This window comes from Lacerta agilis, chromosome 4 (assembly GCF_009819535.1).
Source record: "Lacerta agilis isolate rLacAgi1 chromosome 4, rLacAgi1.pri, whole genome shotgun sequence".
NCBI lineage: Eukaryota > Metazoa > Chordata > Lepidosauria > Squamata > Lacertidae > Lacerta > Lacerta agilis.
The window spans coordinates 5,083,803-5,110,746 of record NC_046315.1 but is presented as its reverse complement, the minus strand read 5'-3'; the positions used below and the strand labels follow the sequence as shown (position 1 = coordinate 5,110,746).

At 46.2% G+C, this 26,944-nt stretch overlaps 1 protein-coding gene across 1 annotated transcript in view; it reads left to right on the top strand.

Annotated features, from left to right (window-relative positions):
* Positions 1-26,944, top strand: part of LOC117045136 — a 506,969-nt gene that overhangs the window by 231,983 nt on the left and 248,042 nt on the right. The window contains 2 exon segments of the mRNA XM_033145927.1: positions 17,101-18,626; positions 18,628-18,688. Of these exon segments, the coding sequence (XP_033001818.1) occupies positions 17,101-18,626; positions 18,628-18,688 (1,587 nt within the window).

Here is a 26,944-nt window from a genome sequence, read left to right as displayed (position 1 = left end):
GTCAATACACATGAGGATTCTGACACTAGCAGTAGCAGTGCAAGCTCAACCACGGCTAGTTCCGACACAGGTGACACTGTCATTGAAAGAGGAGCTCATGCTATGTCCAGGCCATCAGCAGAAGATGATGTACTAGAATCTTTAGAGCCACTGTTTACTATTGGAAAGGTTTCTCCAAAAAGTCCTGTTCAGGAGAAACTCAGCAAAGAAGATCTACATCTTATGCGTAGATCTGAGAGAGTAACAAAGGGTCAGGCACCCAAAAGGTACTCTCGAGAGTTTGCAATCTCAGCCGTTGCAAAGGTAGCTGTAGTTTGCACTCATAACAGAGACACTCAGGCTCACTTCACAGATGTGAAAAAGCCACAACAACAGGTTGCAAAGTTCGACACTGTTCCTGCCAACACACACAGAGCAAGTGCTCTGGTCCCCTGGAGAATCGGTAATCAAAGGCTCCAACTGGTAAAACCAGTCTCAGAGAGTTCCAAGAATGGAACAAAGACAACAGGGTCATACTATATATATGATAACTGTTTGTTTGCTTCTCTTAATGATGCCTTAGCTTTTGCCGCTCTTTCATTGTCTAATATCGGGGGAGGATGTTATGATATTATTACAAGCCAAGCTGCGAAAGCTGCAGCAGCGAGGCCAGCGTGACTGTGTCTCTTTTCATTCTGTGGGAAAGCCACTAGTTCTACCAGCTTTCCCACACACGTGATGTTTTTGTACTGTACTGTTGTACTTTACTTTCGTTTCTGGCTCAGAGATGCTGGACACCTAATGCACAGCTCTGACTTCATGAGCTGGCAAGCAGAGACATACTCTGCATATTATCTGCAATAAAGTAGTTTTTAGCCTTAATGGCTTGTGTGTGTTGTTCTTCACACTGGGGAACAATCGCATATTATCAATGTGCCCCTGGACTCAAGTAGCCAGGAGGGCACGCAGGCTTCGTCCCTACCTGGGGGTCAGTCTCACAACTTGCCCCTGCGGGACGTATCATAACAGTAACCAGTGGCGTAGCAAGGGGGCGGGGGGCGGGTCGCCCTGAGTTGCGCCCTGGGGGGGTGACACTCGCGACAGGGCCCTGCCCCCCGCAATCAGCACCTCCAGCCACTGGGGGGGGGAGCCGCTGAAAGGGGGCTTTCCCCCTTTCAGCGGCTTTTTTCGCCGCCGGTTGGGCTCCCTGAGTGGAGCCTGGGCATGGAGAGGGGTGGGCCAGGCAGGAGGGGTAACACCCCTCCTCTCTGGCTCGCCCCCTCCTCTCCATGCCCCGGCAGCCAGCAGCGAAAGACTCTTCTTTTGCCGCTGGCTGCCGGGACATGAAGAGGGGCAGGCCAGCGAGGAGGGGTGACACAAGCGCGATGACCCTCCTTGCTGGCCTGGGCGGAGGCGTCGCTCCGTGCGCATGCTTCATGACGTCATGGGCACAGAGCGACGCCCCGCCCCACGGGTTCCGCTTGGGTTGCTGCCCCCGGCAGCCAAGCGACTTGCGATGCCCCTGGTTGTAACCATCCTGAGACCTAGGTGTATTGAATAGGCCCCAACTCTTAAAGGCCTAGGGCTCTTTGCCCCCCCCCCCATAAAATATTTGAGGAGGCCACTGTCGTGCTGCATAAATTAATAATGCAGAGTTTTCAGTGAAATAATAAGAGCTTTACTAAGGTAAAGTAAACTTCTTCATAAACAATATGCTTCCAAACTATTTGACTGAGATTACATACTCACTCTGCTCAAAACTGAGGCAGACTGACTCTGACTGAAATATTACAGAGAAAACAGAGAGAAAATGGCTGCTGCTTCTAAGGAAAGTGAGTCACATGTCAGTGAATCAGCAGTTAGGCCTGAATAACTTTACTAGGCCCTAATGATTGTTCAGTCCCAGCACTTCCCAGCCTGCTTTGCTCCACATGGAGGCCACTGCAGCAATCCCCTCGCACCCAGAGCACGACATCCCAGGACCACATCCTCTCTGTCCCAAAGGGACTGTTGCTGGCAAAGTGGCCGAAAATGGGCGCTGCTACTCATTGAGCCTCCAGGGACCTTGGCATCAATGGCTGTGTGTGTGTTAAACTATCTTAATAGAATAAATAATAATAATAATAACAACAACAACAACAACAACAACAATAATAATAATAATAATAATAATAATAATAATAAATTACCTGCCTAAATAAATTTCAAGGGAGATGTCTTTGGGCCCGCCCACTTGGCCCTCGGGGTGTTGACCAGATACATACCTGGCCCTCAGAGCAAAGAAAATGGGACCCCACCCCAGGAGTGTCTTGAGAGCGGCAAGAGAGTCCAAGTGCAAGAAAAGGAGATAGAAGCAGGGGAGTGGGGGTGGGGAGCAACTCCTGAGGACCCCCAGGTGAGGACCCACACTAGAGCCAAGAATCCATCTTTCATAAGATACAAACGATTCCCTTGTCAGTCAGTTCTGACTTCATACATTGACTGGAAGGCAGCAGAAACCAGGTTGACTAATCTCACAGAAATCCCTTCAGTTGCCTCCACAGTCCAGTGTGCCTTGAAGATCTCGCTGAACATTTCATGGACGAGGAGTGGGCGTTGCTGGATCCTGACCAGAGAGCTCTGCATAAGGACGTCATGGAGGAGAATTGTGGGATCGTGGCCTCTCTTGGTAAGGCTCCCTGTGGGATTTTTATATCTGCATGGAAATTCAAAAAATACCTCTATGTGACCAACCTCATATATTTTCACAGAGCTCAACAGCGCCCCCTATAACACCTGGGAACCCAACACCCCCATAATAAACAGTAAATAACAGTTATTTCTGTGAACAATCTTCCTCAAATTGTTCCTTTTTCTACCATGATTGGGCTGCTCTGAACTGCCCAGGCCATCTTAAATGTCAGCTTCAGCTTGGCGCAGGCCAGGGTCCTGCAGGACGTTGTAGGCGCGGTAGTTGCTGACGCCACCAGGTGAGCGTGCACCAGGTGCCCCACCGCCTCCTTCGACCCGGCTACGGAAGCAACGCTCTCACCGCCCTCTGCTCCGCTGCCGGCCTGGCTCAGCGGCCGCGCCAAGAGTATCATGGGCCGTGCGCCGCGCCACTGCCGCAGGGCAGCCAGCAGAAGGACCCGCTCATGGCTGCGGGCTCGCCGTAGGCTCGCTGCCCTGCCGCAAGGCTGGAGGAGGTGAGGAGAGCGGCAGCAGCGGGAACCAGAAGCCGGAAGCTCCCTGCCCCGCTGCGAGGCTGGAGGATGTGAGGAGAGCGGCGGCGGCAACCTAAAGCCGGAAGCTCCCTGCCCCGCCGCGAGGCTGGAGGAGGTGAGGAGAGTGGCGGGGGCGGCGGGAACCTGAAGCGGAGCTGCTCCTCCTCCTCGTCTTCGCCGGCTCTCGGAGGGAGTCTGCTTCCCCCTCAGGCACCGCTCCGCCACCCTTCCCTCCCTCTGGCAGCTGCTGCTGTTGCTGCTGCTGCCGGCAACAAGCCCCGACTTTTTCCCCCATAGGAACGCATTAATTAAATTTCAATGCATTCCTATGGGAAACCGTGCTTCGCAAGAGGAAATTTCCGCAAGACAAAACGACTTGCAGAACGAATTAATTTCGTCTTGCGAGGTACCACTGTCTTGTCTGTATTCACATTAGGGGAAAGTAACTGCATTCCTGTTCCAGAAGGAACAGCTACTATTGGTTCATTCAAGTTGCTGCATTTGGATCCTCAGTCTTATTGCTTCCCACCAAAAGGCAGCTTTGTGATTGCTTGAGATTGTTCCCTCCAAAATGTATCCTTTCTAGCCAGTCTTTCTGTCCCTGTAAATGTATCTCCCTCTCCTCAGTTCCCCAGTCTTGTTTGCCTGAATAAAGAATGTTACATGAAGAAGCTGTCTCCTGCCTGCTATGTCAGAGCTGAAATCACTTGCTGAATCACGACCCCCACGTTACAACAGTTACAACGATTCTGACTGAACAATGTACAATTATTTGAAAAGTTATTGTAAACAATTCATTTGCAGGATTATTTTAAAATTAAAAAATAATCTTACAAAACTTTGACTCAGAAAGAAAGAGGGATCAAACAAAAAAGTTGGATTATGGAGGAGATGCAGTGCTAGAACTCAGGACCCGCTGCCTTGAGGGACATCTAAGAACAGTTTGGCAGGGGAAAGGTCTCCCTTGGGAGGGGGTGGATTCTCCTTCCTTGGACGTTTCTAAGCAGAGATCGGACGGCAATCTGCCATGGATGCTTTAGCTGAGATTCCTGCATTGCTGGGGGTTGGACTAGATGACCCTCGGACCCCTCCTATCTCTCCACTCCTGAATTCGAGGAGGAGGTTCCTTGCCTCCTGCAAAGCCCTTTTCTCTGCAAGTTGTTCCTCCGATTTCTGGCCAAGGGAGGGAGATGCTCAGAGTCTAACCAAGAGCCTCACCCCCAAAAGGATATTTGGGCATTGGCGTAGCCCACCTAAATCCATAAAAAATAATACAAAGCCGAGGTTCTGGCAAGTGAGAGAGGGTTGATCTGGTACTCGGCTTTGCAAGGGTTAAATGGAACTGAGCTGCCTTCCTAGAGAGGACAGGAAGAAAGAGGGGGCCAGGTCCTCCAGAGCCAAGGCCCCTCCCTCCCCAGTCCTCTCCTGTAAGGCCTGCATCGCTGTCCCTCCTGGGATCTGGTGAGTCTCCTCTCTCCCCCCCCCCCGAGGGTGCAGTGGGGAGGCGGTGGGGGGTCCCAGGGCTGCAGCAGGGGAGGATGCCAACCTGGGGGGCCTGATCTGCTCATGCAGGGGGAGGAGAGGGTCCTGCCAGGGAGGGGCGAGGTCTGCAACGCTCTCCTTCCTGGAGATCACAGGATCCCAAACTCATTTTGCATTTCAGAAAAAAACTGACACCCATGAAATCTGCCTTCTTTGAACAAAGGAGTGCCTAGGACTTTAACTGTGTGCTCCGCGTCATTTCACAACAGAGGAAACATGTGCAAATGGTTTAATAAAGCTGGACGAGGAGGTGGACTAGCCCCCCCCCCCCGAAAAAAAACCACGTGGAGGAAGGAAGGAAAGGGGGGAGAGAAAGGCCAGGAATGAAGAGAGTGGTTCCAGCCCATAGTCTGGTTGCTGCATTGCAGACCAGTTTCCCAGTGTCTCCAAGGGCAGCTCCACATGGAGGCCACTGCAGCAATCCCCTCGCACCCAGAGCAGGGCATCCCAGGACCACATCCTCTCTGTCCCAAAGGAATTGTTGCTGGCAAAGCAGCCGGAAATGGACGCTGCTACTCACTGAGTCTCCGGGGACCTTGGCATCAATGGCTGTGTGTGTGTTAAACTATCTTAATAGAATAATAATAATAATAATAATAATAATAAATTACCCCCCTAAATTTCAAGGGAGATGTCATTGGCTCCACACACTTGGCCCTCAGGGGGTTGGGCAGATACATACCTGGCCCTCAGAGCAAAGAAAAAGGAACCGCACCCCAGGAGTCTGTCTTGAAAGTGGCAGATATTCCAAGTGCAAGAAAAGGAGACAGAAGCAGGGGATGGGGGTGGGGAGCAACTCCTGAGGACCCCCGGGTGAGGACCCCCACTAGAGCCAAGCCTCCATTTTTCACAAGATACAAAGGATTCCAATGTCAGTCGGTTCTGACTTCATGCATTGACTGGAAGGCAGCAGAAACCATGTTGATTAATTTCACAGAAATCCCTTCAGTTGCCTCTACGTTTTGTGTTGCTAGAAGGCTAGAGACTTTTTCTTCTCGTCTTCCTCCTCCTCTTTCTTTTCAAAAAGATAGCTCATGGTCTGGGATGCGGTGTAGTCCAGCCCTGGTTCCCAGCAAGACTCTTCCATGCTTGCTCATGGAACCATTCTCCCCACCCCCACCCCGCCCATCAACCACATTCTGTAACAGAACAATTGAATTTGCTTTGTAGGATTTCCTACAGCTTCTCATTCAGACAGACAGAACTTGGCAGAAGACCAAAGGGTTCTTTCTGATTTCCTAGAGGCTTCCTGAGAGCACAGATGGATGAACGAGACTCAGCTGGCCCAGGAACAGGAAGAGGCCATGCCAGCCAAACAGGGAGCAGTGGGGGATTCTGGGAAAACCCAGTGCAGAAGATCCTGGGTGAGGAGGACACCCTCCGCTCAGAGGTGCAGAGCCGGCAGTTGAGGCAGTTCTGTTGCCAGGAGGCCAAAGGACCCCGAGAGGTTTGCAGCCGACTCTACCACTTTTGCCACCAGTGGCTGAAGCCGGAAAGGCACACGAAAGCTGAGATGCTGGACCTGGTGATCTTGGAGCAGTTCCTGGCTGTCCTTCCCCCGGAGATGGAGAGCTGGGTGAGGGAATGCGGAGCGGAGACCAGTTCCCAGGCGGTGGCCCTGGCTGAAGGTTTCCTCCTGAGTCAGGCAGAGGAGAGAAAGCAGGTGAGAGAGACTTTCCTCTGGATATTCCCAAGGAGCTCCAAACAGGACAGAGAACATCCCATAATGGTCTGCTGATGGGCCATCTTTTTTTGGGGAAAGCACCCATGGAATGAGATCTCACACTCTTCAAGTCTTTTTCATTCTCTTTATAATATTTCTCACCATTCTCTGTTTTGAATCCTTGTTTCTATTTCAGGGAAAGCATCATTTTGCAGAAATGGACCTGGATTCCTGTGAGGCAGAGAGGCCTCCGTTGGACACCAGAGAGAGGCCACTGGGTAAGGAGGAAGGTGGATTTTCTCCATTTGGTCTCATTCTGTTAGTTTTCCCAACTCATCTGAGGGTTCTTTTCATCTTGTTTTGGGGGAAGACAGTTGGGAACAAGGGTCCAGAGGAGGGGAGATCTATTTCTGCACAACAAACATATTAAATGGGCACAAACATCCAAATGCTCTCAGCAGGTAAGGCTATCTCAAAGGCCCATCTGTAGTTAGAGATGCCCTGTTTCACCTGTGAGAGAAGCAGGCATTCCTGGCATCCTGTTTACATTTTTTCTTTTGCAGGTGACAGAATGATGCTGGCAAGACCTCCTGATCCGTCTTTTCATTGGGGCAGAAGGGAAGCAGCGGCTGTGGAACCAGATCAGGTCCGGGGAAGCTGCCTTGTGGGGACTGAGGCCGAGGGCTGGAGCAATGTCATGGACTGGTTGGGCACAGAGGAATGGTGGGAGGAAGCAGCCAGGGAACCAGGAAAGGAAGATGGCTCAGAGCCCAAGGAGTGGAGGTAGAAGAAGGATGGGCGGTCAGAGGGGGAAGAGGGAGAAGCCTGGGAAGAGGAGGTGTCAGAAGCTGAAGGTGTAACAGGGCTTTAGTAAGCTGGGAGACTATGTGGCAGAATGCAGTGCAGAATAAGAGGCAGAAGAGGAAGGAGGTGAGTGGGAGGAGGGAGCTCGAGAGGCTGAGGTGTGAGTCAGGAGAAGGAGGAGACACCGGTGTCTCTCTCTCCTTTTGCCAGAAGCCACCCTCCCTGCTTGTTTCTCAGAACCAGGAGACACCCTGCATTGCACGAATCTCTGCTAGACCATCCAAGACAGATGGCTATCCAAAATAGGCTTGTTTTATTTCTAGATTGATCAGTAAAATGTGCAGCAAAGCAATCCTATTGAAACTACACCGCAACGTACAGGAAGGAAACAAGAGAGCATTGTGTAGCAGATCATATTGATGCTGTCTCAGAAGAGGACATTTCCCTTTTTCTTTTAGGGTCCAGTGTGCTTTGAAGATGTTGCTGTTCGTTTCACGGATGAGGAGTGGGCGTTGCTGGATCCTGACCAGAGAGATCTGCATAAAGATGTCATGGAGGACAATTGTGGGATCATGGCCTCTCTTGGTAAGACTCCCTGTGGGATCTTCATATCTACCTGGAAATTCAAAAAATACCTCTAGGTGACCAACCTCATACATTTTCACAGAGCTCTACAGCGCCCCCTATAACTCCTGGGAACCTAACACCCCCACAATAAACAGTAAATTACAGTGTTTTCTTTGAACAATTATTCCTTTTTCTACCATGATTGGGCTGCTGTGAACTGCCCAGGCCATCTTAAATGTCAGCTTCAGAATTGTTAGGAAAGATAAGTAGCTTCAGGTTTTATATTTTTGTTTTTGCTCCTGTCAGTCTTGGGTTGACCAAAGAGATGACTGACATGGGAGATGGAGGGGATGCCATAACTGGGCCAAACAAAATTCATCCCAGAGAAGAGCCAGGCATATTGAATCTCAGGTGGTAGTAGCAGTGGTGATGATGATGACAACGACGATGATGATAGTAATACAGTGGTACCTTGATTTACCAACTTAGTCTTTTCCGGAACAGGACTGTTCTTAAATCGAGGTACCACTGTAGTAATAATAATTTTTATTCATACCCTGCGCATCTGGCTGGTTTGCCGCAGCCACTCTGGGCAGCTTCCAACACATATATAAACATGAAACATGAGCTCAACAGCGCCCCCTATAACACCTGGGAAACTAAAACCCCCACAATAAACAGTAAATTGCAGTTTTTTCTTTGAACAATCTTCCTCAAATTAGTCCTTTTTCTACCATGATTGGGCTGGTCTGAACTGCCCAGGCCATCTTAAATGTCAGCTTCAGAATTGTTAGGAACTATAAGTAGCTTCAGGTTTTCTGTTTTTGTTTTTGCTCCTGTCAGTCTTGGGTTGACCAAAGAGACGACTGACATTGGAGATGGAGGGGATGCCATGACTGGGCCAAACAAAATCCATCCCAGAGAAGAGCTAGGCTTATTGAATCTCAGGTAGTAGTAACAGTGGTGGTGATGATGATGATGATGATGATGATGATAGTAATAAGGTGGACTGAGATTAAAAGATACTTGGATATATGGACTAGATTGAAACTGTCTTTGATGGGCAGAATTGTGGTTATTAAGATGAATGTATTGCCAAAGATGCTGTTTTTGTTTCAAGTTCTCGCGATTATTGATAAGTTAGACTGTTTTAAAAGGTGGCAAAAGGATTTGTCAAAATTCATCTGGCAGGGGAAGAAACCAAGGATAAAATATAAGTTATTGACAGACTCTAAGGAAAGAGGTGGATTCTCACTGCCAGATCTTAAGATTTATTTTGAAGCTGCAGCTTTTTGCTGGTTAAAGGATTGGTTTAAGCTAGAAAATTCTGATGTATTAGACTTGGAAGGACATGACAATGTATTTGGCTGGCATGCATATCTTTGGTATGATAAAGTTAAGGCCCACAAAGCATTTAAATCTCACATTATCAGGAAAGCATTGTATCAGGTTTGGATTCGGAACAAAGATTTGCTAGAAAGAAAGACTCCCAGATGGATATCACCAGTAGAAGGGAAGGCCTATAAAAGACCTAATATGCCTGTTAATTGGCCGAAATATGCTGATTGTGATGGCCTGGGAGTCAGACTCTGATGCTGAACCTGAGGGATCCCAGCCTGCACAGGATTCCCCGCCTCCAGAACCAGCTGAGCCGGGGCCAGGGCTTGAGCCTGAAGGATCCCCACCTGTGCTGGATCCCCAGGTGCAGGCATCAGCAGAGTCTGCTCTGGCTCCTGATGGGAGGGAGGACCCATTGCCTGCAGGTGCTCCACTCCCAGCCTCTTCAGAGGAAGCTGAGGCATCCCCTGGGTCCAGTAACCCACCAGCCTCTCCTGAGCTGCAGAGGCTCAGGGCAGAGAGGCGAAGGGAGTTAAGTGTCTGCAGGAGGAGTGCTCGCCTCCAGGCCCAGAGGAGAGGCGAGTCTCCGGAGGATCGGGACCGCCCTAAGCATAGGGCCAGATAAAAGCCAGCCAGACCCAGCCCAAGTTGCGTGAGCAACTTAGTTGCAAGCGTGTGCTCAACCTGTAACCTTGTGCCTGAACCTGCCTTGGACCTTGACCTGCTACCTGCCTCGCTCCCCGCCGGACTGACCTCCTTTGGACCCCTAGACCCAGGACTGGACTTGGACCTCGCTTCATGGACAAACCCTTGGGGCCAGCACACTGATATACTAGATCAAGAAGGTCAGAATTTTAAATTGAAGAGTTATGTGCAATTGAAAGGGAAAGTATCTGATTGGTTGCAATACTACCAGATAAATGAAGTTTATAAGTTGGATAAGAAACAAGGCTTTCAGTCAGAGAAATCCAAGTTGGAAACAGAGTTGATAGAACCAAATACTAAAAATCTTTCCAGAATGTACAATTTGTTGCTAGAGTGGCATACAAAGGATGAAATGGTCAAATTGGAAATGATTGATTGGGCAAAAGATGTTGGACATAATATAATGTGGGAAGATTGGGAGAAATTGTGGAAGGAGGGTACTAAGTTTACTGCATGCAATATGTTCAGGGAAAATATCATGAAAATGATTTACAGATGGTACTTAACTGCAGTCAAGTTAGCTAAAATGTATCATGGTTTGTGTAATAAATGCTGGAAAGGTAAGCAAGTGGAAGGTACCTCCTTTCATATGTGGTGGACGTGCCCAAAGGTAAAGGACTTCTGGGAGAAGATATATAATGAACTTAAAAAGGTGTTGAAAAACACATTTAGTAAAAAACCAGAGGCCTTTCTGCTGGGCATGACCAACTATGAAATCCCCAACAAGGACAGATCATTTTTTATGTATGCCACAACAGCTGCTAGGATTCTATTAGCTAAAAACTGGAAAACTGAAGAACTACCAACAGTGGAAGATTGGCAGATGAAGATGATGGAATATATGGAACTCGCAGAACTGACCGGGAAACTCCGAGACCAGAGGGAAGAAGCGGTGCAGGAGGATTGGAAGAAATTTAAAGACTATTTGAAACAGCATGTAAAGATTGTTATCTGAGAATGAAATCAGAGGACATATAAGGTTACAGTTATGAAATTAGTTAGTTTAAGATAGGAGATAAGAATTAGGTAATAGTATTTCTTTTTATATGGAATAAGATTAGAAGAGAATGATGATTATACAATGTTATACAATTACTAAAGAGGATATGCAATGAACGCTGAAAGAGAGGATGTGAGGAGGTCCTCCAATAATGTTAGAAAATATTATAAGGATAATTAAATGAGTGTTTGTGTTTTTGTTGAGATTTTTAGTTTTGATTTTTTTGCATTTTTGCATTTGTATTTTTATAATTTTTGTAGTGTTTTGTTTTTGTTGTATTATTAAAATTCAATAAATTCTTGTTAAAAAAAAGAATAGTAATAGGATGGTACCTCTGTTTACAAACTTAATCTTTTCCGGAACAGGACTGTTCTTAAATTGAGGTACCACTGTAATAATACCGGTAACTAAAATTTTTATTTATACCCTGCCCATTTGGCTTTGTTACCCCAGCCACTCTGGGCGGCTTCCAGCACATGAAACATAAATAATAATAATCTCATCCCATATAAAAAAATATTTACTTTAAAATGAACAACTTATACTAGTGGCCAAAATTGTGGAAACCTTTTGTGAAAAGTGTATTTCTGAGGTTTTATGGCTCATAACACAACTTTTGTGTGTAGTAATACCATAAAATTATATATCAGTGGAAAGATGATTTAATGAAGAAAGTAAGGGAATAACTTTTATGAAGGAATATTTATTAGAACAGCAATCATAAAGAAAAAACCTGAAACCTTTGGTAACCATTGGTAACCTTTAGCTTTAATTACGGCTTTACAACGCCTTCCCATAAAGTGAACCAAGTTTTTAGTTCTGCAGCCGTAATAATGTGTAACCAAGACTGAATTATTGCCTCTGTTAATTGGGCTTTATTGCTGGGTTGCTTCTGACTAACAAGTTTCTTTGGTCGGCTCCATAGATTTCCGATTGGTTTAAAGTTTGGGCTATTCCCAGGCCATTCCAGCAGTGGAATAGGATTATCTTGAAAGCACCTTTTGCACACAGCAGCAACATGACATGGAGCTGAATCCTGCTGAAATGGAATATATATATATGCTTCAGTATCTGGGAAAAGATCACCTGCGGAATGCTTCAGTTTGGGATCAAGTATTTCATTTATGCATTTTGGGGCATTTACATTCCCATTAATGACGCAAATTCTGCCCAAACCTTTTGCTGCCATACAACCCCAGAACTGACAACCAGAGAATCATGGGGTGAACGTCTGCCCCAGCCGGGGTGTGGCGGGTTGGGGTTTATCTTTTAGAGACATCTCCCATATTGAATACTCACCCCTCCACTGGCCCAAAGATGATTTACCAGTGAGGTGTTGTTACCCCCCTATTGAGGAGGCTAACATGAAGCTTGGGATCTCCACTATTGAAGGGCTAGGGAGGTATGGCAGTGGGGCTAGATATCACTACGGGCGAAGGGCTTTGAGATGCAATAATGCTCGAACCCCTTCCAATCTACGCCCCATCCCGAAGGACGAGGGTAGGGTGAGCAGGGATTATCCACCTCCGTCATTGGTGCTGTGCAATGCCAGGTCCATTGGCAATAAAACCGCCACCATGCGTGACTTCTTTGTCTCGCTGGGGGTTGACCTGGCTTGCGTGACGGAGACCTGGGTGCGGGAAGGTGAAGTAGTCTCCCTACGTGAGATAGCACCCTCAGGTTTTTCCGTCCTCCACCAATCACGGACTGTGGGTCGGGGGGAGGAGTAGCATTGTTAATCCGGGAGGGTTGCTCTTTCAGAGCTCTGCCAGTACCGGCGATCTCCGGTATTGAATGTGTTGGTCTTGTGTGGGGTTCCAAGGAGAGCTTGGCTGTCTGGCTGGTGTACCGACCACCCAGCGCACCAGCAGCCACCCTGTCAGACCTGTTGGAGGTGGTGGCGGGCTGGGCCTTGGAGTTCCCAAACCTACTGGTTTTGGGAGACTTCAACGTCCATGCCGATGACACTCCCTCCTCACAGGCTCTGGACCTAGTGACCTCCATGGCGACACTAGGGCTCTCCCAGTTTGTTTTGGGCCCCACACACCAAGCAGGCCACACACTGGATTTGATCTTTGGTGCTGGCATAGATGTGATCATGCTCCCCTCTGTGGAAGTGCCATGGTCTGATCACTACGCTCTGAGAGCCAAGATTGACTTTCCGCTCCTCCCCTGCTCGGGTGGCGAACCTATTTTGGCTCGTCCGCGAAGGCTGATGGATCCAGATAGATTCTGTCAGGCTTTGCGGGACCCTGCTCCCCCTGGCGACTCATTAGATGACCTTGTCAAAGACTGGAATAACCGACTCTTGACGGCCATTGATGAGATCGCACCTAAGCGCCCTCTGCGACCCCGCCGAAACCGGACCCCTTGGTTTACTGAGGAGCTCCGGAAAATGAAGCGGGAGCTCAGACGGCTAGAGCGAGTATGGCGGCGTGCTCACGACGGAGCCTCAAGAACATCTTATAGGATGCTTATGAAAACCTATGAGATGGCAATGAAGGCGGCAAAGAAGTCTTACTTCTCAGCTTCCATTGCATCTGCTAGCTCTCGCCCAGCACAACTCTTTAGAATAATTAGGTCTTTAACAACCCTAGAGGGACAACCAAATTTAAATACAAATTCGACTCATAGCTGTGAGGCATTTGCGAGCTTTTTTGCGGAGAAAGTCTTGCTGCTCCGCCGTGACCTCCCTGCCAATTTGGATACAATAATGGAACTGGAGGCCCCTCGACTGTCCTCGGGTCCAGTATTGGACCACTTTGATCGGATACTCCCTGCCGATGTAGACAGATTCCTCCAAGCTGGAAGGCCCACCACTTGCCCCCTTGACCCGTGCCCGTCTTGGCTGATTAGAGCGTGTCCAGACGAGGTACGGGCTCCTCTGGGTGAGATCATAAATTTGTCCCTTGGCACGGGGACTTTCCCACAGGAATTGAAGGAGGCAGTGGTGCGTCCGCTCTTAAAGAAATCATCCTTAGATCCTTTAGATCTATCCAATTACCGCCCAGTTTCAAATCTTCCGTACCTGGGTAAGGTAATTGAGAGAGCGGTTGCTGAACAGCTTGGCGGATTTCTGGATGAAACATTGGCTTTGGATCCGTTTCAGTCCGGCTTCCGCCCTGGTTATGGGACCGAGACAGCTTTGGTGGCGCTAACAGATGATCTCCGTAGACAGCTGGATCGAGGCGGTTCGGGCCTGCTGATTCTTTTAGATTTGTCAGCAGCCTTCGATATGGTCGACCACGATCTTTTAGACCACCACCTTGCCGACGTGGGGATTCAGGGCACAGTTCGACAATGGCTGCGCTCCTTTATCTCAGGTCGGGGACAGAGAGTGGTGCTAGGGAGGGAGTTGTCGCCGCGACACTCCTTGGTGTGTGGAGTTCCGCAGGGCACAATCCTTTCCCCGATGCTTTCTAATATCTTTATGCGCCCTCTTGCCCAGATTGTCCGGAGTTTCGGGCTGGGCTGTCATCAATATGCTGATGACACCCAGCTTTATCTGTTGATGGACGGCCGCCCTGACTCGGTCCCAGACACACTGGCCAGGTGCTTGGAGGCTGTGGCTGCATGGATGCGTGGGAGCCGGTTGAAGTTAAACCCTTCGAAGACAGAGGTCCTCTGGCTGGGTCGGGACGACATGGGGTTGGGAGGCCAACTCCCATCTCTTGCGGGGGCCCAACTAGTGCCAGCGCCTTCTGTCAAGAGTTTGGGTGTAACCTTTGATGCCTCTCTTTCTATGGAGGCACAGGTTGCAACCACAGCAAAGGTGGCATTTTTCCATCTCCGCCGTATTAAACAGTTGGCCCCCTACCTCTCTCGCCCTGATCTGGCCACAGTGATCCATGCGACGGTCACCTCCAGACTTGATTATTGTAACTCGCTCTATGCGGGGCTGCCCCTAAAACTGACCCAGAAACTCCAGTGGGTGCAGAATGCCGCGGCGAGGCTCCTTACCGGGTCTTTGCCGCGGGACCACATTCATCCAGTGCTTTACCAGCTGCACTGGCTCCCGGTGGAGTACAGGATCAGGTTTAAGGTGCTGGTTTTGACCTTTAAAGCCCTATGCGGTTTAGGACCCTCGTATTTAAGGGACCGCCTCTCCTGGTATGTCCCATGTAGGACCTTAAGGTCCTCAAATAATAATCTTTTGGAGGTCCCGAGCAACAAAGACGTTAGGTTGGCCTCAACTAGGGCCAGGGCCTTCTCAATATTGGCCCCGACTTGGTGGAACAGCCTATCACAAGAGACCAGGGCCCTGCGGGATTTGGCATCTTTCCGCAGGGCCTGCAAGACGGAGCTGTTCCACCTGGCCTTTGGGTTGGTTTCTGTCTAATATTTATGCTTCATCTTTTATTGGTGGGATATTTTGAAACTGAGACCTGCAGTTTTAATTGAATTTTTAAATTTGTATTTTAATCTGTTATTTTAAATTGATCGTTTTTATGTTTCTTGCTGTGATTTTAATGGATGTTAGCCGCCCTGAGCCCGGTTTTCTGGCTGGGAAGGGCGGGGTATAAATAAAATTATTATTATTATTATTATTATTATTATTATTATTATTATTATTATTATTATCATCATCACACTATCTGGGTGTTTCTGTCCAGTAAACTGGGTAGTCCACTTTAAACTGGCAAAAAGTCCAGCACGCTCCTGCTGTGCCACTTTGCTTTCCCCCCAGTTTCCTGGGCTGTTAGCAGAGACTGACTTCAAAGAGTCTACTCACACAGCAAGAAGCAGGTCTGTTGTGTAAGGCATCTGCAATGAATCTCTCTGCAGCCGTCTTCTTTCTTATCTCAGAAGCGTTTATTTACAGAAACATTACAACTCCTGGGAGAAAGCAATGGCATGCTTGCTCCCAGTACTGCAGAACATAACAGAAAGGAAAAAACCACGCCCCAAACTCCAGGAAGCAACAGAAACCCATTTATAGGCACACCCAGATTACAGCACGTCATGTGACCAGAGCAGTTTAACAGTATAACAGTTTAACCCTGTAGGTTCTGGAATATATCACAGTTTCACGGTCGGTGTAATGCAAGTAAGATGTAAACCTTCTCTGATTCTTCTCTTCGCGTATTTCGTGCCATCGCTACCAAGTAAGGAGATTTGGGTCTCATCGCTCCAAATAACACTGTCCCATTGTTCCGTTGTCCAGTTAACATGGGTTTAATCTTTTCAAGCTTTGCTTGAGAGATAACAATGGCTTTTTCCTTAGAATTCTAACATTTAGACCAGTCCTTGCACTCAACTTCACATTACATTTGCCATGTCATCTTGTATACACCCGGATGATTTTCTTCTGTCATTTAGGGACAGTCTCTCCATTCTTCAATCGTCACTTCCCTTTGTGCACCTTTTCCTGCCATTACCAGTCTGAATTTGGAGTGACTGAGTCTCCTTATACCTCTTCAAAAATATAGAAATGCCAGCTTTGGATAAGTTCCTCTCAATCTTTCATCTCATTTCTTTCTAATTGTAGCCTTGTTCACTTAATACTACAATTTTACATAGCTTTCTGGGTCATCATTTAAAACTTTGTGCCATTTCTATAATTTTATTATGTTTTACAGCCTCACTAAAGAAAAGAACATAAAAAATCAACCAACTTGATAGCAATCACATAACACACTGACAAAAGTCAAGCTAAGCAAGTTGTGCTTTTTGGCTATAACGTTTGATAGAATATGGGTAATTGAACAAACTTTGTTGAGTTACAGGTGGGTAGCCGTGTTGGTCAGCCATAGTCAAAACAAAATAAAAAATTAGTGTACATGCACACGTAAGCTCATACCAAGAACTAACTTAGTTGGTCTCTAAGGTGCTACTGGAAAGAATTTTTTATTTTGTTTAAACTTTGTTGAATTGCATTTTGATTAAATTATCTTTCCATTGATATATAATTTTATAATATTACTTCAAAAGAAGTGGTGTTATGAGCCATTAAACCTCTGACATACACTTTCCCCAAAAATTCTTCCACCGTTTTGACCACTACTGTATATCAAACAAAGCAACATTCAACAACTCATCAGAATCTAATAATATGTTGGTGACTGACAAAAAAACACAGGTAATGAGCACACACCCAGCACCCTTCAGTTCTTCTCCATTTGTTCCTGAGGTTCTAATCTTGTTTTTTCTCCATTGCAGACTGTGATAAATCAGAAAACGAGAACAAAGGTGAACATGATAAAATCCCCAGAGAGAAGCCACGTAAAAATTTGAAGTGTGGAGAAAGCTGCAGTCAGAGCTCCCATTCCACTTCCCATCAAGAAAATCTCATTGGAAAGAAACTCTATCAGTGCATGGAATGTGGAAAGAGCTTCAGTCAGAGTTCCAGTCTCACTTTCCATCAAAGAATTCATACAGGGGAGAAACCCTATCAGTGTGTGGAATGTGGAAAGAGCTTCAGTCAGAGTTCCAGTCTCACTAACCATCAGAGAATTCATACAGGGGAGAAACCCTATCAGTGTGTGGAATGTGGAAAGAGCTTTAGTCACAGCCACCATCTCACTTACCATCAAAGAATTCATACGGGGGAGAAACCCTATCAGTGTGTGAAATGTGGAAAGAGCTTCAGTCGGAGCTCCTCTCTCACTTCCCATCAGAGAATTCATACAGGGGAGAAACCTTATCAGTGTGTGGAATGTGGAAAGAGCTTTAGTCACAGCCAGAGTCTCAGTTCCCATCAGAGAATTCATACAGGGGAGAAACCATATCAGTGTGTGGAATGTGGAAAGAGCTTCAGTCAGAGCTCCAAACTCACTTCACATCAAAGAATTCATACAGGAGAGAAACCCTATCAGTGTGTGGAATGTGGAAAGAGCTTCACTGATGGCTCCTCCCTCACTTCCCATCAAAGAATTCATACAGGGGAGAAACCCTATCAGTGCGTGGAATGTGGAAAGAGCTTCAGCCTGAGCTCCTCTCTCACTTCCCATCAGAAAATTCATAAAGGAGAGAAACCCTATCAGTGTTTTGAATGTGGAAAGAGCTTCATTCGGAGCTCCTATCTCACTTCCCATCAAAGAATTCATACAGGAGAGAAACCCTATCAGTGTGTAGAATGTGGAAAGAGCTTCAGTCACAGCCACAGTCTACGTTACCATCAGAGGATTCATACAGGAGAGAAACCATATCAGTGTGTGGAATGTGGAAAGAGCTTCAGTGAGAACTCCAAACTCACTTCCCATCAAAGAATTCATACAGGAGAGAAACCCTATCAGTGCATGGAATGTGGAAAGAGCTTCAGTCAGAACTCCAAACTCACTTCCCATCAAAGAATTCATACAGGAGAGAAACCCTATCAGTGCATGGAATGTGGAAAGAGCTTCAGTCAGAGTTCCAGTCTCACTTCCCATCAAAGAACTCATACAGGGGAGAAACCCTATCAGTGTGTGGAATGTGGAAAGAGCTTCAGTCAGAGCTCCCAACTCACTTCCCATCAAAGAATTCATACAGGAGAGAAACCCTATCAGTGTGTGGAATGTGGAAAGAGCTTCAATACGAGCTCCTATCTCACTTTCCATCAAAGAATTCATACAGGGGAGAAACCCTATCAGTGTGTGGAATGTGGAAAGAGCTTCAATACGAGCTCCTATCTCACTTTCCATCAAAGAATTCATACAGGAGAGAAACCATATCAGTGTGTGGAATGTGGAAAGAGCTTCATTCAGAGCTCCTCTCTCACTTCCCATAAAAGAATTCATACAGGAGAGAAACCCTATCAGTGTGTAGAATGTGGAAAGAGCTTCAGTCACAGCCACAGTCTAAGTTACCATCAGAGAATTCATACAGGGGAGAAACATTAACAGTGTGGAATGTGGAATGATAGCTGATAGCTCCTCTCTCACTTCCCATCAAAGAATCCATACAAAGGTCGGAAAACCACTATACAGCTTTAAGAGCCAGGCAAATATGCACCTTTTTAACCAGGCCTTTGCCTGGTTGACATTTAATGCCCTTTTAAAATGTGTTTTGTATTTTTATGTTGTGTTTTTATATTGTAACCATCCTGAGACCTGTGGGTGCAGTGAATAGGCGCCAACTTTTAAAGGCTTAGGGGTCTTTGCCCCACCAATAAAATATTTGTGAGGCCACACCCCAGTTTTGTGTGTGTGTGTTTGAAATGCAACCTCTTATTCTTCCACAACTTGCCATATAAATTCTCATTCAATTTCCCCTCCTAAAAATGAATCATAGAGTTGGAAGAGACCACAAGTGCCATCCAGTCCAACCCCCTGACAGATGGCTGTCAAGCCTCTGCTTAAAGACCTCCAAAGAAGGAGACTCTACCACACTCCTTGGCAGCCAATTCCACTGTCGAACAACTCTTACTGTCAAGTTCTTCCAAATGTTCAGGTGGAATCTTCTTTCTTGTAGTTGGAATCCATTGCCATCCAATCCATTGAATCCATCCAAATACACAAAGGTCGTGAGGAAAACAAAATACAAGAAAATACAAACTTGGACAGGTCCAATCTTTGCGGGCCAAACACAAAAGTTGCTTTAAAGAAGGTTTTCTGAAACTTGCGTCCCAAACAGCTCCCAGACTACAGTTCCCATCATCTCTGACACACTCTGCTGGCCAAAGGCGGTCTACAACAGAGATCTGAGTGTGTTTTTTATCTCTTGTCTGGCAAGTTACCTGATTGCATTATCTAGGTTTTGGCCACTCTTTTGTTATTATAAATAACTAATTCCAGAATGTAGGTCACAGGTTTACACCCTGTTTATATTTTGAATGTGCCCAATAGGAAAGAGACAAGTGGGAGGTTTCCCACTTTGACCTTGAAGAGAAATATTTGAGGTCAATTTGTTCCGGACCCAATATGTGGGTTTCAGACATGTGGTTTATAGGTATGAACGTTTAATTTTTTTAATATATCACCTTAAAATTCTTATAACAGTCTATTTGCAGAAACAACAAAATGGACTGGTTTCACTGGCAGGGTTTGAATAAACGTTCATAACTTTATTTCAGTTACAGGTAGATATACTGAAGGTGCAACTGGGAGGAATTTTTTTTACTTTTTATTTTGTTTTAACTTTATTTCAGTAACGTATATTTTAGAGAAATGATAAAGGAATTAACTTTTCCATAAGAAAAGCAGGATATAACAAATAAAGCTAAGTAACTCTGCAGAGGGGGAGTTGAGGGAAGTCCAGAGGAGGGGAGGGAGAACAATGGTATATAACATGATAATTGAGATCTGTATTATTATTTGTTATAAAAACATAGGGGGCACATCTTTAAAGTTGTTACAATGTGTTCAATTCTGGGCACCACAGAAGGATAAGGAATGTGTCTGCAAGAAGAAGAAGAAGAAGAATTTGGATTTGATATCCCGCTTTATCACTACCCAAAGGAGTCTCAAAGCGGCTCACATTCTCCTTTCCCTTCCTCTGTGAGGTGAGTGGGGCTGAGAGACTTCAGAGAAGTGTGACTAGCCCAAGGTCACCCAGCAGTTGCATGTGGAGGAGCGGCGATGCGAACCCGGTTCACCAGATTACGAGTCTACTGCTCTTAACCACTACACCACAATGCAAGCATTGGAGAGTGAATTTTAAGTTATGGTGGTGTGGGGTGATGGGTTGAAATTCAGCCAAGCTTTGCTCTAGAAAAAGATGTAAGGGTTGGTTTTCAGAGGTTGGAATAGAGAGTGTTAAGTGGGAGGTGAAATGGGGTGATGTTTTGAAACAGAGCTGGTGATATCAAGCATTTGAGAGATTATCTGGCAGTGGGGGTCCATCATTTTGTCTGTTATTCAAATAAGATCTCAAATATGCTAAAGTCTTGCCAAAGTTTAAAGCACATACAAATTCATAATTAGGTGAAATGTACCTTGACCATTTTTTCCTGAAAATAAAGGATAGAAAATCTGGTCTGTTAATGGTAAGGCTGAAATGTCTGAGAATATTAAAAATCTTATGACTGTGACTGTGGCCATTTCACTCATGCATTGTTCGCTAATTACCAGAGGGGGGCACACAAAATAATAATAAACCACACTAGTGAAACATTTTTGAATAGAGATCTGTACCCCAATCTCCTTTAGATAAAAGAGGCATGGAGCTCCCAATTCTCATTTCCTGGGGTTCAGATATTTCTGTTTAATGCAGGAAACGTGATCCATTAGCGCTGAGACTTTATTAAGAATTTAATTTGATCAAACTTTGATTACTGGCTTTTGGTGCAAAAGTTGAGTTGTTGGGTTGTCTGAATGTTGAAGTTCTAATCCATTTAAAGTTTAAGATTTATAAGCCTACTTCCTAAGCAGCAAGAAACAGGAAAGCCTATGTATCAGAAACGTCTAAGGACATGAAACTGGGAACGTGAATTTTAAACTGACTGAACAGGTTTTATGCCCTTGGGAATTTGGTCTCTTAAATCTATCCCTTTGCCTTCCTTGAGTCCCTGGTAAGAAGAGCCAATCGTGGCTTTATTCAAATGGTAATTTAGTCGGGAGATGCAACACTTTAAATGGTTTAATAGATTGCTGAATCGTGAACCCCATACATGTACAGAGGTTATGTTACTTCAAATTTCTTTATGTAAAATTGGGAGCCATTGAGGGAACTGCAGTGAGAAGTACTCCTTTTGTGTGTTTGTGTAAATTTGTAAAAAGGTAAAGGGACCCCTGACCATTAGGTCCAGTCGTGTCCGACTCTGGGGTTGCGGCGCTCATCTCGCGTTACTGGCCGAGGGAGCCAGCGTACAGCTTCTGGGTCGTGTGGCCAGCATGACTTACCGGTAGCCACTTCTGGCAAACCAGAGCAGCGCACGGAAACACCGTTTGCCACCAGAGCGGTACCTATTGATCTACTTGCACCTTGACATGCTTTTGAACTGCTAGGTGGGCAGGAGCAGGGACCGAGCAATTGGAGCTTACCTTCTGATCAGCAAGCCCTAGGCTCAGTGGTTTAACCCACAGCACCACCCGCATCCCTGTGTTAAATTGTAGGTTCCCCCAAATCTTTGCCCCAGGGGGAAACAATGGTTAAGTACTGTAATAAGCAAAAATCTGCCCTTATTCCCTTATGGGGTACACAAGAGCCCTTGCAAAGTCCTTTGCAGGTTCTCCATTGGTAGGAGTAAAAAACAGGCCAACCAGAGAAGATGGAGAAGCAAAGCAGCTAGTAAACTTGCTCTTTATTGAAGCTGTTGCCAGTTCTTTTAATACTCTTGGATGTAGTTCATCTGGCCCTGGAGACTTGAATACATCTAAACTAGCCAAGTATTCTTGTATTACCTCCTCACTTATTCTGGGCTGTGTTTCCCCTGCTGAATCATCTGCTCCATATTCTTCAGGTTGGGCATTGTTTTCTTTTTTGTCTGCAAGGCCAGTGAGGAATCTATTCAACCTTGTGCTCTTGACTGAGTTTGACATCCAACAAATATCAGGATAGTTGAAACCCCCATTACTACTACCGGTATCTCACTTCCTTTTGAATGCTTGGTCATCTGTTCCAGGAAAACATCATCAGTTTGGCTTGGGGATCTGTAGTAAACTCCCACAATGAGATGCGGAGGATGCAGTATCTACAAATGATACTTACAGGTGAAGAAATTATCTGATGAACAATCTGGATTCAGATTTACCATTAGACATTTCGGTAATTGCAACACAAAAAAACTGTGTTTATGTATGGACCTGTCCCCTGCAAAGAGATGTACATTGGTAAATGTTCTAGGCCTATAAGACTCAGGATCAATGGACACCGATCCAGAATACGTAATCATATTATGGAAGCGCCGCTCGTGGAACATTACATTCAACAAAAACACACAGAAGGTGATTTCTTATTCTTCATTATATGGAAGCTTCCCCAAGATCGTTTCCACCGCAAGAACTCCGATAGACTTCTCTTGCAACAAGAAACCAAATTTATCCATCTTTTCAATACAATCTTTCCCCGGGGTCTGAACAACCATAAGGATTTTACTTTCTTTCTATAATTTGCTTTATTCCTTACTGTACATTTAAGACAAACTGTATTGTTATTGCTTTAAATTCTCTCAGCATATTGTTATAACTCTTTTTGTAATCTCAAACTGTATGACTGCTACTTTCTTTAGCAGACCACACCATATCTTTCTTTTTTTATATATATAGAATTTATTAGGTTTTTCAAAACACACAATAGAAAAATACACAACAACATAACTACACTACAAAAAGGAAAACATACAAAACAAAACAAAGAAAAATAGAAACAATCAAAAAACAATACAATGCAAAAAAGACAAAAACAAAATTTTCTAATTTTTATATCCTTATTTCTAATCTTGTTATAGGACTTCCCCCATTCCCTTATCTGCGTACTTAATAAATCTATTTTAGCAGTTTCTTAACCAGTGTAATTCACAGTCATAATAATGCTTATTGGTTAAAACCTTTCTTGTCTCTATCTCTAATTCTTAATTATAACACATCAATAACAACATCTTATTTAATCATATTATATTATCTTCTACTCCTATTCACTCTTTCCTTCTTATATCCTAATATCTAACATTATGTAGCTAATGCCTATATTTCAGCTGCTTTCACTCAAACATCCAGTCTTTCACGATATTTCAAATAACCCTTAAATTTCTTCCAGTCTTCTTGCACCACCTCCTCCCTCGGGTCATATCTTTCTTTTAAATTCCACAAACGCTTTTTGAGTCACTCAACTCGAAATAATTGGTACACTTTCACCTGAAAACTCTAAGACACTAGTAGGTAAGATTAATTTGCCTTGTACATTCCCTTGCATATTTCATATATGTGCTTGTAAGTTTGTAGATAACTAAATCTCTAGACAATTTCAGACTGTCTGTCTACCTGGGGAAGAATACCGAAACAAGGCCTTGTCCTGGCGTTTTCATCTCATTTATATTACAAACCTCAAGGAATAAAACCTACAAGAGACTTATATAATTTATATCTATCAAATCGTTATCTTGGCCTGAGTCCTTGGTATCATTTTTGCTTCTTTTCCAGCATATATTTGTATATTAGCATAAAAGGCGTGCATAAGAAAGTATTGCTCATTTATCAATGAGAATAGGATTTATTTATATTGAAGTTCGCTTGGTTCCTCCTTGGTAGCCAGTGCTCAGGATCCGCTGCCTTGAGGGACATCTAAGAGCAGTTTAGCAGGGGAAAGGTCTACCTTGGGAGGGGGTGGACTCTCCTTCCTTGGACGTTTCTAAGCAGAGATGCTTTAGCTGAGATTCCTGCATTGCTGGGGGTTGGACTAGATGACCCTAGGATCCCCTCCTATTCTTTGCCTCCTGCAAAGCCCTTTTCCCTGTAAGCTGTTCCTCTGGTTTCCGGCCAACACAGGGAGATGCTCAGAGTCTAACCAAGAGCCTCACCCCCAAAAGGATATCTGGGCATTGGCATAGCCCCCCTAAATCCATAAAAAATAATACAAAGCCGAGGTTCTGCCAAGCGAGAGAGGGCTGAGCTTGGTAGACTCGGCTTTGCAAGGGTTAAAGGGAACTGAGCTGCCTTCCTAGAGAGGACAGGAAGCAAGAGGGGGCCAGGTCCTCCAGAGCCAAGGCCCCTCCCTCCCCAGTCCTCTCCTGCAAGGGCTGCATGGCTGTTCCCTCCTGGGATCTGGTGAGTCTCCTCTCTCTCCCCCCAGAGGGTGCAGTGGGGAGGCGGTGGGGGTCCCAGGGCTGCAGCAGGGGAGGATGCCAGCCTGGGGGGCCTGATCTGCTCATGCAGGGGGAGGAGAGGGTCCTGCCAGGGAGGGGCGAGGTCTGCAACGCTCTCCTTCCTGGAGATCAGAGGATCCCAAACTCATTTGGCCCCCCTTTCAGAATAAAATGATTCCCACGGAATCTCCCTTCTTTAAACAAAGGGGTCCCTAGGACTTTAACTCTGTGTGGCATCGCTCAGCGTCATTGCACAACAGATGAAGCATGTGCAAATGGTTTTCCAAAGCTGGACGAGGAGGTGGACTACCCCCCCCAAAAAAAAACCACGTGGAGGAAGGAAGTTAAAGTGGGAGAGAAAGGCCAGGCATAAAGAGAGGGATCCCAGCCCATAGTCTGGCTGCTGCATTGCAAACCAGTTTCCCAGTCGTCTCCAAGGGCAGCTCCACACGGAGGCCACTGCAGCAATCCCCTCGCACCCAGAGCAGGGCACCCCAGGACCACATCCTTTCTGTCCCAAAGGGATTGTTGCTGGCAAAGCAGCCAGAAATGGACGCTGCTACTGACTGAGTCTCCAGGGTCCTTGGCATCAATGGCTATGTGTGTGTTAAACTATCTTAATGTAATAATAATAATAATAATAATAATAATAAATTACCTGCCTAAATGTCAAGGGAGATGTCTTTGGCTCCATGCACTTGGCCCTCAGGGGGTTGGGCAGATTCATACCTGGCCCTCAGAGCAAAGAAAAAGGGACCCCACCCCAGGAGTCTGTCTTGAGAGCGGCAGAGAGTCCAAGTGCAAGAAAAGGAGACAGAATCAGGGGAGTGGGAGTGGGGAGCAGCTCCTGAGGACCCCCGGGTGAGGACCCCCACTAGAGCCAAGCATCCATTTTTCACAAGATACAAAAGTTTCCCTTGTCAGTCGGTTCTGACTTCATGCATTGACTAGAAGGCAGCAGAAACCAGGTTGATTAATCTCATAGAAATCCCTTCAGTTACCTCTACGTTTTGCATTGCTAGAAGGCTAGAGACTTATTTCTTCTCCTCTTCCTCCTCCTCTTTCTTTTCAAAAAGATAGCTCATGGTCTGGGATGCGGTGTAGTCCAGCCCTGGTTCCCAGCAAGACTCATCCATGCCTGCTCAGGGACCCATTCTCCTCCCCCCTTCCCGTCCTCCAAATTCAGTAACAGAACAATGTATTTGCTTTGTAGGATTTGCTAGAGCTTCTCATTCAGATAACCAGAACTTGGCAGAAGACCAAAGGGTTCCTTCCGATTTTTTAGAGGCTTCCAGAGAGCACAGATGGATGAGCGAGACTCAGCTGGCCCTGGAACAGGAAGAGGCCATGCCAGCCAAACTGGGAGCAGTGGGGGATTCTGGGAAAACTCTGTGCAGAAGATCCTGGGCGAGGAGGACACCCTCCGCTCGGAGGTGCTGAGCCTGCAGTTGAGGCAGTTCTGTTGCCAGGAGGCCAAAGGACCCCGAGAGGTTTGCAGCCGACTCTACCACTTTTGCCACCAGTGGCTGAAGCCGGAAAGGCACACGAAAGCTGAGATGCTGGACCTGGTGATCTTGGAGCAGTTCCTGGCTGTTCTTCCCCCGGAGATGGAGAGCTGGGTGAGGGAATGCGGAGCGGAGACCAGTTCCCAGGCGGTGGCCCTGGCCGAAGCTTTCCTCCTGAGTCAGGCAGAGGAGAGAAAGCAGGTGAGAGAGACTTTCCTCTGGATACTCCCAAGGGGCTGCAAACAGGACAGAGAACATCCCATAATGGTCTGCTGACTGCCCATCCTATTTTGGGGAAGGCACCCATGGAATGAGATCTCACACCCTTCAAGTCTTTGTCATTCTCTTTCTAATATTTCTCCCCATTCTCTGTTTTGAATCCTTGTTTCTTTTTCAGGGAAAGGATCATTTTGCAGAAATGGACCTGGATTCCTGTGAGGCAGAGAGGCCTCCGTTGGACACCAGAGAGAGGCTGCTGGGTAAGGAGGAAGGTGGTTTTTCTCCATTTGGTCTCATTCTGTTAGTTTTCCCAACTCATCTGAGGGTTCTTTTCATCTTGTTTTGGGGGAAGACAGTTGGGAACAAGGGTCCAGAGGAGGGGAGATGTATTTCTGCACAACAAACATATGAAATGGGCACAAACATCCAAATGCTCTCAGCAGGTAAGGCTATCTCAAAGGCCCATCTGTAGTTAGAGATGCCCTGTTTCACCTGTGAAAGAAGCAGGCACTCCTGGCGTCCTGTTTACCTTTTTCCTCTTGCAGGTGACAGAATGATGCTGAGAAGACCTCCTGATCCGTCTTTTCGTGGGGGCAGAAGGGAAGCAGCGGCTGTGGAACCAGATCAGGTCAGGGGAAGCCGCCTTCTGGGGATAGAGGCTGAGGGCTGGAGCAATGTCATGGACTGGTAGGGCACAGAGGAATGGTGGGAGGAAGCAGCCAGGGAACCATGAAGGGAAGATGGCTCAGAGCCCAAGAA